The 17,145-nt window shown below is 43.8% G+C and overlaps 2 protein-coding genes across 3 annotated transcripts in view; one reads left to right on the top strand and one right to left on the bottom strand.

Annotated features, from left to right (window-relative positions):
• Positions 1 to 3,572: 3,572 nt before the first annotated feature.
• Positions 3,573 to 16,499, bottom strand: LOC142576470 (corrinoid adenosyltransferase MMAB-like). 2 transcript variants are annotated; one of them, XM_075686613.1, is made up of 8 exons: positions 16,360 to 16,499; positions 15,704 to 15,753; positions 15,059 to 15,204; positions 11,957 to 12,029; positions 10,904 to 11,001; positions 7,762 to 7,826; positions 5,895 to 5,954; positions 3,573 to 3,718 (listed from the first exon to the last, which is right to left on the bottom strand). In XM_075686613.1, the coding sequence occupies exons 1-8, from the start codon at positions 16,365 to 16,367 to the stop codon at positions 3,643 to 3,645; spliced, it is 576 nt and encodes a 191-aa protein (XP_075542728.1). In that variant the 5' UTR covers positions 16,368 to 16,499; the 3' UTR covers positions 3,573 to 3,642. The 2 variants fall into 2 exon arrangements, with proteins under 2 accessions (XP_075542728.1, XP_075542727.1); XM_075686612.1 differs by lacking the exon at positions 16,360 to 16,499 and adding an exon at positions 15,834 to 15,993.
• LOC142576468 (RNA N(6)-adenosine-methyltransferase mettl16-like) overlaps positions 16,167 to 17,145 on the top strand; it is a 44,502-nt gene continuing 43,523 nt past the window's right edge. Inside the window, exon 1 of the mRNA XM_075686610.1 lies at positions 16,167 to 16,690. Coding sequence (XP_075542725.1) covers positions 16,366 to 16,690 — 325 coding nt within the window. The 5' untranslated portion in view covers positions 16,167 to 16,365. The remainder of the gene's footprint in view (positions 16,691 to 17,145) is intronic.

Raw genomic sequence — 17,145 nt, 5'->3', positions numbered from 1 at the left:
GGCGCCAGAGTAGCGCGCCATCGTCTGTTCAGCGGTGACGCCATCGGTAAGGCTTGCGGCGATACCATATATGAAAACAAAGCGCTGCATGAGCGGAGGTCTGTCAGCGGCGGCTGCTGTGAATCGAGGCCACGCGTCACCCGCGCGCTGCCTCTCGCGATCCCGAGGCAGTCGCGCCACACTTCGCTCCGTTTGCAATGTGCCGCGCGAGACAGATTGTCCGCGCCAGTCAGGCTACTCACAGCGTTATTTTCCTTATATAAACTGTGTACCTATATAGCCATAGCACAAAAACATTCACACGCGTAATGAAAACACGTATAGAGCTGCGCTCAAATATCGCATCAGGGGGTGTCGTAATCGTCGATGAATTTTTGTGCTGTAAAGAGTTTTTTACTAATACCTGTGGTGAAATCTTTCTTCTTTGGTGTCTCTTTAATTAGAAGAGGCTGAAAATGCGTCAGTGAGAGTTATCCTTGGCACTGACAGATCCGATTATCAATCACATATGATGAACCTTTAAGACAGTGCCGCTAAATTCTTTTGAAGCATGTCGGTGATCGTTGTATTGATTCGTGGGGCAGTACGTATCTGACACATTTGCAACCAACAGGACGACTAGAGAAACGAGCTGTTAGAATTAATACGCATTTGAAGTACGCGAACCCGATGGCGACATCTTCCCACATTTTACCCATAAAATCTGCCTGTACACTACAAGTAACTCGCACAATTCACCATTACAGGAGCTTAATTACTCTATTTCGAATAGTGTCTTCTTAACACTCAAAAGGGAACAAGAGTTGCAACAGCGAATAAGTTTAACTTACCTGAGCCCCAACGTACTTATGGAGAAAGGCTAATTGTATTTTGTGGCGCTGTCGTATAGAATCGAATTCCCGATATCAAGTTGAGAAAGAACTTGAGCTACTATTTAAGCCTTATTTATTATACCACTAAAATAATGAAATTATTCAACGAAAATAAAGATTGGGAGTTTCCCTCACTTTTTGCATGCCTATACGTCTTGAATATTTTAATTTTGGTGCGAAGCTTCAGGAAGTGCTTTCCTCACGAAATGCCCAAATATTTTATGTGCATGTGATGTGAACGAGCACAGCGAAGGATGAAAGAGCAAACGCGGAGCGCAGCGGGGGATGAAAGACTGCGATAGCGAAGAGAGCGCGAGGAGGAAAGCGGAGGAGGGTATGGCGTCGTCGCGATGCTGTGAAATGCGATCTTGATGGCGCACGACGCCGGCTGCTTATGCTGCACGTGTCGCGCAGCTCGGCGCTTTTCGCCGAGACGCGAGCTTAACCGATTCCATTCCGCAATCGCACAAACGAACTGGGTAGGCCCATTAGCAACTTTTGCGTCTAGCCAACGCGCATCATATGCCGGTCCCGATCACCGAAGGGTGGCAAATTTCCCGCGACAGTTTTGACGCCGCGCCTGCATTGTCTGTTAGGCCTAACCAGCACTGCTTTGAAAGGCGTCGGTCATCAACGTTACTGTTGTGTCGAAAATGTAAAAAAAATTGAACCGCAACATCGGAAAGCGAGTTATAGCAAAGTTATACGCAAATTTCGACTAAATGTACGTGTAGCTTCACGGCAGCGCGTGTCGCGATGCTGAGAAACTACCTTTAAGGCAGAGTTCTCCGCCATAAGTGTCGCCGATGAGGTGAGAAACAGCCGCTGGCCGAAGCCGCCGCTGGCCGTGGACGATTCGCGTATCCGGGAATGTAGACTGTTTACAGCGAAGCTGTTTATGCGGACCCTGTGCCGTCGTTGCTGGACTTCGCTAAAACGGGGCCACGTGACCTAGCGGGAGAGGAAGAGCTCAACAGAGGGAAAGGGGTTAGTGTGACCCCTTTCCCCTGAGAGAACGCTATCTTATACGCGAATCTCATACGGTTGTCACATGATGCATTGTCGGCGATCGAGCCAGATCGGCATCGAATTTATCGACGATTGATACCACCCTGCCGCGATAGAAACAAATGTCATGCTGGCGGTTGGCCGCCAACGAACAGTGCCCAGCGAAAGAAACGCGATACTGGGAGCGCATGGCTACTGGCACTTCTTGCTGGCACAAGAAGTGCCGGCAGCCACGTCAATCGTCAAACCAATCCAACCAATCGTCAAAACAATTGCAGGGCCAGCACCTCCAGTGGTGGGCGTTGCGCCTAATTTACGGAGATTTGGATTGGTGGTTCCACACATTCCATCCCAGCTACAACTATGGGAAGACGAGTAGTAGTGCGTACTTCTGAGAAAGATTCTGCCTACCGCAAAAGCGAAAATGAGGTGAAAGAATGGTGAAACAAGAGATTTACAATATACTGCTTGCGAAGTTTGACTTGCATAGTGTAACACTCGGTGTAACTAACACAGCCGCGCTGTTCGACCATCTTCACTGACTGGAAGGGAGAGTGATTTTTGTAAAGGTTTGAGCATTATGTGAAGTTATTTCTATGAGTTATACATGTGGAAAAAACTTTTTTTTCCCTCCTTTCTGGGGTGCTGTAATCGGTTCCTTTCGAGCACTTCGAATACTGAAATTTCAGTCCAAGCGAATATCAAACGGTATAATATTCGATCGAATATTTGCAAAAGCCTGGCCTCAATAATTTAACCTAATTCTAATCTAATCTATACCATATTGTATCCAAATATCGCATTTGTGATGAAGTACTTAATTCCTTTGTTTAGTGAAGCCAAAACCTTTGCAATAACACGCTCGTGATTATATAATGTATTTATATTCTTTGTTCGCAAATGCTAGCATATGTACTTCCCCTTCCTGTTATAATCCCATGATAATAATAATAATAATAATATTTGGGGTTTTACGTGCCAAAACCACTTTCTGATTATGAGGCACGCCGTAGTGGAGGACTCCGGAAATTTTGACCACCTGGGGTTCTTTAACGTGCACCTAAATCTAAGCACACGGGTGTTTTCGCATTTCGCCCCCATCGAAATGCGGCCGCCGTGGCCGGGATTCGATCCCGCGACCTCGTGCTCAGATAATCCCATGAGCGATTGACAGTATGTGAAATAAATAAATAAATAAATAAATAAATTAATTAATAATAACTTTCATACAGAGTGTTTCAGTTTCGCTTCTATTATGTCGTGATATTATGACACAGTATACGATCACGTCAAAGCAGGACATTTCTACAGTCGCCCGGTCGTCCGCTATGCTCTTACATCAGCCTTCAGAACGAGTAGAAGCATATGAGGCCACTGAGCGAGCCAGAGAGAGTGTCAAAACATCGAAATGTCTTGCTCCCACGTGACCAAATACTGCATTATGACAACACAATACAGTACTCTCCTGGGAATTGAGACCAAAACTGGCTGTAGAAAAGCTATTATACTGAATCACTCACACCACTCTGAGGCTTGTCATGATTTTTTCTAGAGTTTAGAGGTCTAGAACCTTCAATTAAGGCAAAAAATGAATGGTTGAAAATGTTGTGTCACATGTACCCTACAGTACTCAAAGAAGAGTGCACAGGCTAAGCACACAAAACAAAAGCAGATCAATGCATCACACAGTAATCCATGCAACCTTTTATTGATGGAAAGCCCTATAACATGAAAGCCAGCAGCTAGCATCCTTGGTATGGTGTCACTTGTAGATTGTCTCCTCTGCATTTTCATGATGCGAGCAAATCCTCGCCGCAACGAACAGGTAGTCACTCAACCTGCAAGTCATTTAGAGACAAAGCAAATGTAAAATGCTTGTGGATTGACGACCAGCAGTTTTATGGCACAAGATGGCACAAAACAATAGACCGGGGGGAGGGGGGGGTTACAAGCACTGTTACGAGGCAGTAAATTTTGTTTGCAAAAGGCAAAGTTACAGAGGCACTACAACCGTTTTTGAACAGGGTTAAAAAAATGCATGTGATCTGTAGACAATGCTGCCATGATCATGTAAGCCAACTATTATTTGCAGCAGGGAGCCCAGAATCTCACATAAAAGATTGCTCCCTCTCTCCTGTGGCTTTCCAGGCCCCCCTCTTTTACGCCATGCCTATGACATCAGGGATCCGCATGGGAGCACACAGACACCAGCTATTGAGTGATTGTTCATGCTTGTCAATTACTCCCAAGGAAATGCTTGTACACATATGGACCTCTCTCCAGTCATCTAGCAAATGGTGTAGCAGCACAGTTTACGTGCCTTGCCCATCCTGTCATCGTTCCTTTGTCACTATCCAGCACCTTTGTCAGGTGCCAACATTAAAGGGTTACTACAAGTGCACCGTCTAAAGAATAAAACATAAGGAACCGGGCCTTGCTATTGGCACCGTCTCAGCTGAGAAGAAAGATTGTGTTGAGAAAGAATGGGGGAAGGTAAGCATTCCAGTCTCTTTCAGTATCTCTATTATCAGGTACTTTTCAAAAATATCTGATAGAATACATTCGTTGAAAGACACTGTACTCACTCCAGTGTGCTCATAGTTTTGACAAGGTGTTCCAGGGCTCCTTTGAGGCAGTGTCAGTCACAATGGAGTACTCAGCAGGCTTGCAATAATTCAGGGCCGAATTTGAATTTTGTAGAAATCAGACAAATCTCAGGTTTTTGGTTGGCCTATTATGTTACCGCAGCATGTTAGAGCCATTTGATACAAGCAAATTAAAAAGGCACACAGTTGGTTCAAGCTCTTTTAGTTTTCCAGAACAGAGAAATGTGGCTATAAAATGGCTAATTAAAGAAGACTGAACACCATGGGTAGTCAGATGTGCCTGCACTGGGCATTCAGGTAGCACACGACTGTCGGGGTTGAATAGCCACTCTGTTTGTATATCTGTACAAACATAACAAGGTGTGTACATCTATTCATGCAATAATCTAAAAATCTGTCCCAGACCACATTTTAGTTGACTGTAGATAATTCAGACTTTCTGACAGTTCAAACAAAACATCTGTAGTGACTATGACTTCCAATTAACATGAGTCAACTGAAGTTCAGTTAAAGGGGCACAAGCTGTACAAAGTCTCTGTCATAGCATCTTGCCAACAGAAAAACTGGATTGCTCTCACCGCTACACACGGCTGTGGAGCCCTGTTTCTTGTATACTACGAACAAACCTTTCTTGGAAAGCTCAGTATGCCACTTTCTAAGCTGGGCAGGCTTTTTCTTTTCAAATAATCTGTGGTCACAAAACCTCACATATTACGAAAACTAGCAGTGTGTAAATGCAAATTATCTTGAATCACAATGTTCTGCCAGGTCCCAGAACGTTTACAATTTAACAGCTTTTCATGCACATTGCTCTACATTACTGCCGTCGGACATTTCTTAAAATCAGTTTCGCACATTTTTATGTGCTTCAGTAGTGTGTGGGCACACGCGAGTATGCGATTTCAATCAATTTCACTTTACATCTATATATGGGCCATTTTTGAAGAATAGCGAAACATCAAATAAAATTACAACAGAAAAAATGCAAGCCACAAAGCTGAATCATATAAGAGAAATTTGCATGAGTGACCCTTCTGTCACGCATTCATCCAAACAGAAATTTATTTTCCTTAGCAGTAGATTATTGTCAACAACACATATTTTATCTGAAACACTAACTGTATTAAGAGCATTGTTTCATAATTTTTGGGGTTATATAATCTCTTTGTATTCTTGTTTAACACAACACCATAGAATGCAATAAGTGAAGCATTGCTATTTAAGCATTGTTCTACATTACAGATAAACCACTTAGAAATCAACATAAAAGCTTAGTGCCTTTTTCTATCCTATCCCAGTTTCTAGCTTCGTATCATACAATGAGATGTATTATGTGCTTCTTCACTCCTTAAACCTAATTTCATTTTGAATTAATAAAAAAAAAAAGCTAGCATGCCATGCCACTCACCTGTTTATATATTTCATCACAACTTCATCCACCTCGTTTTCCAAGAAAAGCGTAGTCACCCTGAAAAAAAGAGACATCCAGTCATGATGAATGCATGATAGCTTTCACATGAATGTTAAGCTGTCCGAAATAAAATTAGGCTATTGGGGGTTTAATGCCCCAAAACAGAGCAGTGGGTTATGAGAGAAGTCACAGCAGGGGGGTCCTGATTTAATTTTGACGACATGGGGTTTCTAAATATCTACCTAAATATCTAAGCATTTAAGCCCATGTTGTAATGCAGCCACAGTGACGAGAATCGAACCCTCGACCTCGTGCTCAGCTGCAGAATGCCGCAGCCACTGAGCCATGATGGTGGGTCTGAATTGAACTTGACTTTGTGAACCATGAACTGAACTGTTACTAGTTCATGCATGCTCCAACACATTTTAAGTGCGTCAAATCTGTCACCCCAAGCTGGTCAATAACAATAATCATTAGAAAACAATACTGTGCCAAATGGCACAGAACGAGTGTCGGCCACTCAATGAATGCCACTCTGCTAGATTTTTTCTTTGATTTCTTCACAAGAGGTAGGTGGCCCCACAACAACCACACCACTAATAAATGAGTGCAACCTTTTCAAAGCTGCAGTGCAGAAACTAAGGTGTGCTTTTTACCGGTTCATACGTCTCTGGGAAACACAATCTTTCGGCACCAATTTTCAGTACATCGCCACGCAGTGATCATATTATGTGTTTTCCTGCCCTTAGATCCCGTGTAACCTAGGAAAGGCAGAAAGCGCACGCGATCGAGAACAGTACAGCCGCTTGCTAAAGCAGCTTCCCTGCAATGCTCACCCACCCACCTCACGTGAGAATCCTGGCATGCACTCAGTTTCCTATTCCGGCCCCAGCAAATCATCTCCTGGGTCGTTGCACACCGCATTCACAGCTATCGCCGCCAACCCTATTGTGATAAGCATCTTCACCTGTCTGTTTCACAGCCCGTGGAGAGTATATGGTGCCATTGAAAGCGCACTGCACGCATTTAATAGGCAATAACCAAAACATGTCGCCTTTCCCTGCTGCATACAACACGATGTGAGCATCATGCTTCAACTGGCGGCGTCGTACGTATTCCAGCATCGCCCACCAGCTCGAGTTCATTTCAGTTTCCCGTCCCCATCTTAGAACACCATGATATAGGAAAACGACAACATCCATCTCAGGTCACTTGGGCCCCATCAACTCAACGTGCGTCTGCATTTCACGCCGTAACGACTTGCGCCGAGTAGGCACCATCAAAACTTCCCACCAAAATTCCCCGCTTGAAGAAGCTTCTAACTCGGGCCCTATTTGAGGACCGCGAACGTAAGCTTGCCAAGCCACAAAAATGACAACGCACATCTCGAGCCGCTTGGGCCCTCTACCAGCTCGGTGTGCCCCGTGCTGCAATGATTCACGCAACGCTCCACATCACATAGATGTTACACAGCTACGTTCTTCCGGTTAGCACGTTTTTTCACACTTTTTTTTCTCCAAAATCTATGACTGAGCTTCCACTGCATTAGTTACACACTGACATTTTATATTTACATCAATATTTGCTATATTCATGTTGAATATATCAAGGTTTGAATGTACATGTAGATAAAGCACTGACACAAGTTTATAAAAAGCCTCAATGCCATCAAAAATCAATCCCCATCATAACGATGTAATTTAGCTAACCTCTGCAAGCACAATGCAATAGGAAGCAACAAAGATCTAAGACCCGTGCTTGCAGCGAAGAGAAAGGTGACTACAGGTGACAAAACAAAAACATCTTTACACCTTTGCCCTATGATCAGACACGCTTGGCTCAGATGCAAAAGACGGTATGGTACCTTCGTTCAGCACGCCGGCAGACAGAGCGGGCTATGTGGAGGGCAGCACCAGCTGGACTTCCGGACTTGAAAGAGAATAAATAACAAAGGCAGGCTAGTCAGTGAATCAATCTATACATCCCTCTGCTCATGCAAGCACAACTCATTCAGCCATCATTAGTCTAGGTTGTCACTAAACAAAAAGTTGCTTGTGCATTTGTGCATGTAAAGTCTGGTACACTGTTAAAGGGAACACTGTAACATGCATCTGTAACTTTGTTGGAGCTGTAAGTGCAAGTGCCAGCTGAAGCTTTGTCGACATACTGCACCAGGTGTGTAGAAAAGTGCCAGCACCATCAATCATATTATCCGATTCAAAACTGGTCTAATGTATATTGCCAGGTTAAAAAATTCACATATGCACTACAACTATGTGTTTGCTTTAAGAGTTGCCCGCATTGTACATTGAAGACATTTAGTAATGTCCTAATGGTGCTCACTTGTCAATCTGATTCGCAGTGCGCATCTGCTATACAATGTAGAGGACACTTTCGAGTACTGTGCAGAGGCTCACCAAGGAGCTGAGATTTGTGGTTTTGAAAGCCTTTCAAAGGCCATGCAAAACGTGAGAGCTCATCAAAATCTTCAGGTGTCCACACCTATGAGAACGTATACTTTGTCTCACGCTTAGAAGGCAATGCTGTAGAACGTATGAAAATGGAGCAGCCATAGAAGTCTTGCTCCATGCATTTCGCAGTACGCTTGTTGTTGCGACACCTTTCTATGAAATGTACCTACTTTACATATAAGGAGGTTGTTTATATTTCGAGTAAAACATTTAATATGTAGAAAACTGCATTCTCTATAGCCCACACTTTTTAAGTTGCAATATTTTGCAACTCAGCAACAAGATCTTTGAATTTTGTCTCAGTTAAGATTATTTTTCTGTGTGAAACAAGAATGTATGTGGGAAAACTAGTCTCGATTCCATTGTTTCGAACGGTTTTCTGCCTAATATAAAAATGTTAGTTAAAATAAAAAAATATTCGGGGCCCCTTTCGCGACTGTCCACATCTGAACACACCCTGCTGAGTCCTCCACTGCAGTCGCGTAATCGTGCTTTCCCACGAGGCTGGCGAATTGGTCATATATACAGGAACCATTCTAGATAGCAGGTGTAATTAGAGAGTAGTGCGAGAAGTAGTTTCCCCAGGCCAGCCTTAAACAGCTAGCCACACGCGCTCTCATGTGTATGTTACCCTAACGGCATTGTAGAAAGAAAACACAGATAGAAGAGCCCTCAAGTCCCAAGCTTAACTCGTTTCGTGGCTCAGAAGAAGCAAAAAAGACACAACCTGAGCCACTTTTATTTTACTAGCACGAGAACAACGAACTCGGAATGCAATATGAATGTAATTTCTATTTTAATATTAGAACTACAGTACACAGATCACAGGGATGATGATACAGAGTTCCAAAAATAGGCTGAATTTTCCTGATTAAAAAGAAATAATGTGACATGTTTTTGCAGGAATAGACTTATCAATCCTGTGAGGGCATATTGTAAAATTTTAATGAAAATCGATTAATGTTTCTTTTTCTTTAAATGCCCTTCAAATTGGCCAAGTTCCATTACTTTTGCAATTTTGGTGTTTTGGGAATTTTATTACGAAATAAATGCATAACAAAGCTGCACCTTTCTTTGCTGTCATTTGAAAGCAAGTATATGAAAATTCATCCGGAAATGTTTGAGCTTCGTCACCTTAGCTAAAATGGCCCCACAAAGCCACTTATCTCAGGGTCAGTGGGAGCTGCATCCTCAAAAAGCAAAGTTTGCCACTCTTTCAAAAAAAAAAAGAATACTGTGGGCAACCGAAGCCTCAGTTTCCTTGTGCCAGTAGTTCTAATAGTTTAAACTTAATTTAAAAATTTTGGCCATGTACAATGTTTTAGTTTTAAACTCGTAAAATCTGCAAGTTGCAATAATTCTCTTCACCCTAAGTGAATTACAATTATTTTTCTCAAAATCTGTACTGCGTCTCGCGAAACAAAGGTTGAGTCTTTTCTGCAGAGACATTTGGCCACCTCACACGAAATGTTTGCTGTAAACAAGAAATAGTCAGAACCACCATAAGTCTGTCCATATGAGTGTCGGCAGACTTATGGGCGGTTTTGGCTATTTTTTGTAAAATTTTTGTACTCGTAAAACATACCAGGAAACGAGGAGCTGCACACTATTTGGATACTACCAAGACACCGCAGTGTTGTTTAAACTAGAAAGTTTTAACGAGAACAGTGAAGCAAAGAAAGAAAATGGTGGCAAACTGATGTGCACCGTGCACCCTGTCACTGTTACTGCACTTCAAGGCTGTATTCTGTCCTTCCACTTAAACTCCTGCTGTGAAGCAGGAACTTCAAATGACTTTTACTGGCCATTCCTATTAATCAACTGCCTTGGCCATGCTCCCCCACAGCCATTTCTGTCAAAAACGGTTGCCCTTTTCCAATAATTTGCGCAGGTGATCGTGGCAAATTTTTCAAATACATATATATAAAAATACACAATATATACATATTTTATATAACTAATACAGCAGACTCGAGGTCCGCGCAGAGACAGCATAAATCAAAAGGACAAGGCAAGCACAAAAACATGCAAACACAGTGTGAAACACGTGCAAAAGCAATCATCACTGACCAATGGGATTTGATGATAGGAATAAACAATTCTAATTAGCAGTGGCTCACAGAAAATCAAAGAGTACTTAAATACACTGCCGTTTGGCTAAATCAGTGGTTTGAGCATTACATCAACGACGTTAACTCTGTCTTGTCATTAGTGCCATTAAAAATAATGACAGATTTAGCAGTGGTCAGAGATTCAGCGGAGAGCCATGGTTTCTTTTTGCAAAACTCAAGTAACTGAGTGTTGCTAAGATCTCATTAATTTAGTGCAGAGCCAATGGGAAAAAGATAACGATGATTAGTGTTGCTGATCATGATATACAGCAAGACATTTATCACTTATGTGAAGTAGAAAATTGCCATCTGCCTTCGCACATCATTATGGTATTCATTGCAGAGCTTCTTGACAACAGGCTACCATATTTCATGCATAAAGCGCGCCAGACATGAATCGGGAGAGCGAAGAGAGCGATCTCACGGGAAGGATGAAGTTCTTGAGTGGTGGCAAGTTCTCAGAATGTGAATCAATCCACTGCTCCAGCTCCTTAATGTGCTCAGCCGGAAACTCAGTCTTGACTGTAATGTGAGCAACATAAGACATGCAAAAACGGGCCAATCAAATACAAAATTTTGTGCTTTCCAGTTTTTGCATTTACACTTTCTCAGTGGACTGTTTCATTACTTATAGCCTTACTTCTTAAACTTGCTGCAATATTGTTGCAAAAAAAAATTAAGAATTCCTCTGCCTGAAACACTTTTTTTATTATTATTGCAGGGTGTTTCAATGAAGTCTTTGACTAATACATTATTAGAAAGAGGCTTTTTCTTCTTTTTAAATAAAGCCATTCTTCCTTCATACTCACAGTGTCAATGCCAGCGGATGTTGAAGAATGAGCCTAATTGCCTAGCGAACTCTGTAGCTATTAGGTATTGCTGCCTCATTGCAACTGGAAAATTGAAGCAAGCTTGCCATGTGCGTGCCATAAGTTGACACTTAAATCTAGAAAAACGAAACTGCCCTTGGAGTTGCAGCCATGACGAAATGTGGCTCTCTGGCCACAAGCAGGCACGCCTTCAAGCAAACGTCACTGCTCTCCGTTCATTCGTGAATCGGCCCTTTACATACTGAAAGACACCGGTGAGACAACAGTGCGCTTCTATGACATACATTACAGGAGAACTCAGCCAGCAACACTAATGTGTCAGTAAGCCGTTAATGTGCGCTGCGCTGCCAGTAACAGGACATCAATGGTGCTGAAGACAGTAGTGCTGCCCTATAAGAGCTCCGGCTTTGAAAAATTTAGGACAATCTTTAACACTTCCATTTCTGCGTCTGATTTTTGCAATCGAACACCAACTTTTCTATAAAACTGCATTGGTATAACCACACTAGTAACTTATAAAGTAGCCTAAATAGCCTTTGTAGACTAATGTCTCTGGTTCGAGCTACACCCAAAAGATGCAGCACACTGTAATCTTCTTGCGCATGTTCAATTTAAACGCGATTCTCCGGCAACGCACACAAACTGACCTCTCTGTCCCTCCGACGCTGATGACTTCGGCGTTGCGATGGAAGCCTGGAGGTCTTGAAGTAAGCACTGAACCTGCAGTGATTATTGAGCACTATGAATTGCTATTCCATTGCCAAAGGTTAAACTGCAGACAGAAGACATTACGGCAGGCACAGCAACACAAAGATACCCTGTTTCTACTCCTGCCTGCTTCATTTTATTTGTACAGGAATTAGACAATTCAGATGATGAGGAAATAGTTTGAATTCCCAGAGTGTACTGACTGCAGGCTTCTGTCACCTGCTGTGCATCAGCAACTGATATTCGTGCACAGCACATTAACTGATAAAGTATAGGTCTACCCCGCTTCTCTTTCTCTTTACACTTGCTAATGCACAAACACGTTACTAAATGCACAGACATCAAACACTAATGTTGGTTAGTGCTTTGTGTCTGCGCTTTTATTAATGTACCAGAGCATAAGCAAGTATGCAGAGCCACTAATTAGCCCCCTTCAATAAAATTAATTATGGTGTTTTACGCGCCAAAACCAGGGTATGATTAAAAATTAGCCCCTTTCATAGCCCTCTTGAATCTTCCCCTTTGTACGGTGTTTATACGGTGTGTAGCGTGTAACTTGTACCAAGGTTTAAAAATATACCATCGCCACGCTGCTGGACAGAACCAAGGTAACGCTCTTTCCCTATGCTTAGAGCAAGTCAGGCTATCAACGCAGTAGCATTAAGGACCCCATGTCATAAAAAAATCAGATGTCGGCGTCAGACGTCTCTCGGCAAAAAATCATTCCGAACCACAACCACGCAGGCCCTCCGCGTGGCGCAGTGGTGTTACTGAACTAACTGAATTCCTCAAAGTAAAATATGTCAGAAAAATCATAAAGTACAACCTAAACACAACCCACAGACATGGTAGCATTAGAGTTTAATTTGAATATTCCAGAAAACACAATTCTGTTACCGGAAATTCAAACACAAACCCCTTTCTCAAGCAGCGCGGCCCGCTCGGTTTCTTGCAACAACACCATCATGCTCACCTCCTAGCATCTGCAAGAGAGCTGCAGTTGCCGGGAAGCGTGACAAGCAGCCAGGAATCTTTGAAATCTATCGTTTTGCACTCTTAAAAGCGAACCTTAAGTGACTTCCAAATATTTATTCCATTTTGCTTAATTACATAACTGGAGAATATTAATTAACCAACTTCTCAAGTAGTATATTCAGAGCCAGAGTGTGCAGGAGAAGGCCGTAGGCCGCCTGTCTGCTGCTTGATACATGTTACAGAAAAGCTTTCCTTCTTTTTTTCGTGCACAAAAGAAAGCCCGCGAAGTGCGAAAAAGTGCCACACAACAGCTGCTCACATGCCATGACAGTGGCGCTCTGAAATGTACAGTGCATGCACGAGGCCCTATTCCAGCCAGGCACACTTCCGTGCCAGAAGCAACAGGCTGCACACATCAATGATGCCCGACCACGTTATTCGGGCCTGCCACTGGCATCGCATTTGTTCTGTGTAAGAGCCGCGTGAAGATTCATGATGTCAATAAATGGTGGGTGGCAACCAAGTAAAGGTGATCAAGCACTCTTTTTTAACAACCCACCAAGATGTCTTGAGACCCGCGCAACAAAAAGCGCAAGCGGAGTTCACAAAATCACGGGCAGTGTCATCAATGTGTGCGTCCTGTCATTTCTGGCACGGTTAGAGTGTCTGGATAAAATCGGGCCTCACTTATGTGTTGCACGCACGAAAACACCATCGTCACAGTGCACTAGCACCTAGTCGAGGGCTTTTTTTTTTTTAGCATAGAAAAATCTTTCTATTAAACAGCAGACAGCTGGAGTGGCTTTTTCTTTTTTTATTCCTTACGACTTTCTAATTGACACATTTGCTGTGAATACAATACTTGAGAAGTTGGTCGAATAATGTTATCTCGGTATGTAATTAGGCAAGATAAAAAAAATTGTCTGACTACCTCCAATCAGAGAGAAACAGCATTACTTCAGTTCTGCCCAGCTATGTCGTATATCTTTGTAACCCTTGGCACAAGTTGCATGGGAAATCCTGTAGAAATTTACATGATTAATAATAATGATGATGATAATGTGTATACAGTACAATGAAGGTGTGAGTACACATTTCTAACTAGTGAAGAAAATCCCAAGTGCACAACATTTGGAATTTGTCTTATTAACATACCACTTCCAACTTGGTGATCAGTGACACCACCTGCTACATTATCAAGAACCTCCATGCAATGGTAAACAAATTCTAGTCTTAGCGTTTTATTTCCCTGCTTATCCAGCATGACAGATGGTGTACTCTGTTGAATGTTCAGAGTAAAATTTGGTCGCGCACGCTTTTAAATTGGTGCTAAACCTTCGACACAGTGCACAACATGTCATATATGTAGCTCATAAACAGTGGTGAGCAACCGAATTACTGACCATCCACTTTGCAACTCTGCTTAACGTTTCATTGACAGAGTATATATAATATAGTATCGGGCAATCTCAGTTTGTTTCCGACCACCATAGATTTTTTTTTTTTAAGCCTTTGATGGAGCCTGTTTTGTTGGGCACATTTTGGAGCTGTAAGCAAGGCTTTTCATGAACTGAGCTCATACAGCAGTTTCCTAGTTACAGGCAGCACTTTGAACTTTTGGTGGACACCTCTGCACTTCGACCTAAAAAGGGACGCCGGCAGAAGAAACATTAGGAAGGAGATGTCGGTATGCTGCAGGTGGTGAGAAAAGGTTGTGCGTGCAATCCTGCGCTTAAGCGCTGTCATAGAACTGAAAATGTGTGCTGATGTGTGGCAACTATATCATTTTGTAATAAATGCTCCCGTTGCAGATTTCCTCTTGAACACTTTTTAGTGACTGTTGCAGTAGTCCATTTTGCGACTTGTCAACAACGTGGTGCGGTGTTCGCAACACCGTTAATGAAGCTTGTTTTACACTGTACAGTTATGCGTCCCCGTGACGTTTTGTGTAAAAACTTCGCAAGGCGCAGTTTACAGCTAGCTGGGGACCTAAAGCTCGAAGGGTCACTGCGGCACCGTTCTGGTGCGGAAAGTGAGGAGGCCGTTGCAGTGGTCAAGCCCCTCACCCATTTGAGCTGCTCGCTGACCTCCGGGTGGTGCAGGACCGAGCGGACGTAGCCGATGTGCGAGTTCAGCTCGTCCGTGGCGCCCAAGGCCTCGAAGACGGCGTCGTCCTTGCGTCGCCGCTGACCCGTGTACGTTGCCGACGTGCCTGGCACGGCACAGAGTCCACTAGTGTAAGCATACAACATTTGCAAACGCCAGGCATTTCAACTACTTCAATTCGCAAGCTTCAGCTGTGACAGTTACAGATGAAGCAGTGTTCGACAAGTAGCCACATAACACAGACAAGCACGACGTCTTAAAGGGCCACATATGCTCTGCCCAGGAAATATATGTGCAACATATATGCGCGCGCGCTGCTTCGGAATATACGAGAAATTCATCCAGTTAGAGCCGGCATGCCATCGGGAGTACTATTGTGCATATATTATCACTAGGATTGCACTACAATATATCTGTTTAACGATAGAACGACGTAGCTCAGACATGCATAAACATTGAGATTACACGTTGCTTAGGACGCAAATTTGTACCGCACTAATTAACCGCTTTATGAAAGCGTCAACTGCACACATGCTGTGCATGACATTGAGCGCGACATGCGAGTTGCAGTGCGTTGGGGTACGACTTCAGGCCCGCACACTTACCTTTGTCACCAGTGCGAGTGTAAATCTTCGTATGGCGGGAGTCGCCAGAACTGCACGATGAAACGCAAATATTAGCGACGCCGTATTAGCGCTTTGTTCTAACGCAAAACTGAAAAGGTTGAGATGTCACCTTATGAGACGCGTACTGATAACCCTCGAGGCTACGAGAGATCGAGCGATGCAGCGCAAAGTAGACATTTCTCCCAATAAAAGTTTAATTGGTAGAAGAACTAAACAACTTGTTGATTTGCAGTAGCAGACCAAAAGAGCGCGTGGGCTTGGATTGGCAACGACTTCGACATTTGATTTCGAAATCGTTATGTTTACAAATTAATAAAGTTGTATAATAGATGGCACCAATATGCACGTTAAAGCAATGAAATTATATCTTTAATATATAATTTGCTGTGAAAAAAAGGTTTTGTAGCCTTTTGCAGTGCCCCAGATCATTCGGACGCCGGCCAGCGCCATTGCGTACGCCTCGTCTGCTAGCCTTCAGACATGGCGGAACATTCGACGTGTTTGCGCTTTTAGAAAGCGGCAGCGCGTTTACCGCCAGAGAAGGCTTTCTACGCTTTGTAAAGCTGATCTAGGCGACCGTGTAACGCACCCGAACCTCGCATACTGCATCGCGGTTCGCAGCTTCGCGTACTTACCGCGCCATGAAGAGAGACGTGCTGCTGATGCACGAACGGAGTGTGTTCCGTACGCCGCCGGACTTTACTGTTCTGGCCGAGAAGTACTTCGATTTCTCGCAGCACGTCACCTACAACACCCTGGGCAAAGCCAAGCTCGACTTCAAGGATGCAGATTCTCAGCGCGCCCTCTCCAAAACGCTGCTGAAGCACTTCTTCGACCTGGACGTGCGGTTGCCGCCGGGTCGACTGGTGCCGGCCGTGCCGCAGCGCCTTAACTACCTGCTCTGGGTCCAGGACCTGGTGGAGAAAGTCTTGAACAGGAACGATAACGTCGTGGCCCTCGATGTCGGTGAGCAGGGTTGACGTGACTCTCCCAGGTGCGGCCACCTGTTGACACGTACCCTCCACTGCGTGAATGCGTCAGTGCGGGAAAAATCCGCTTTCATCAATTAAACACTGCCCTCTCTTCTTTCGATCCTGAAATTGGGGTTCATCTTTTTACACTGATTTCGCATCGTGAAGCCAGTTTCACGAACTCTGTCCACTCTAAAATGATGCTAGCATACGCAGCGCGCCGGGGCGCCTCTCGATATCTACGCAACGCGATCATCTGGAGTTGTGCATCCGTGACGCAGTGCCGCAGTGCTGACGGTAGAGAAACGGGCGATTGTTCTCGCAGTTCCGGTTCCGAACGCTGTGCCAGCGGCGTTCTTGCTGCTATGTCGAGTTAGCACGGAGCGACTGACAGCACGAGCTTTCCCCGCGTTCTCGCTGTACATCAAATATCTCGCCTTTCGCTTCGCT

This window comes from Dermacentor variabilis, chromosome 3, assembly GCF_050947875.1.
Source record: "Dermacentor variabilis isolate Ectoservices chromosome 3, ASM5094787v1, whole genome shotgun sequence".
Lineage (NCBI taxonomy): Eukaryota > Metazoa > Arthropoda > Arachnida > Ixodida > Ixodidae > Dermacentor > Dermacentor variabilis.
The sequence above is the reverse complement of the archived record's forward strand: the minus strand, read 5'-3'. Positions and strand labels throughout refer to the sequence as shown.

What these genes read in the sequence shown, in the direction of transcription:
- LOC142576470 (XM_075686612.1), bottom strand. Translation starts at nt 15,901, where the DNA reads ATGTCTACTTTGCGCTGCATCGCTCGATCTCTCGTAGCCTCGAGGGTT. An exon ending in ATCAGTACGCGTCTCATAAG is followed by an intron (nt 15,754 to 15,833) that starts GTGACATCTCAA and finishes TTCATCGTGCAG; the next exon opens with TTCTGGCGACTCCCGCCATA. An exon ending in TGCCGGCGTGCTGAACGAAG is followed by an intron (nt 5,955 to 7,761) that starts GTACCATACCGT and finishes TCTTTTTTTCAG; the next exon opens with GGTGACTACGCTTTTCTTGG.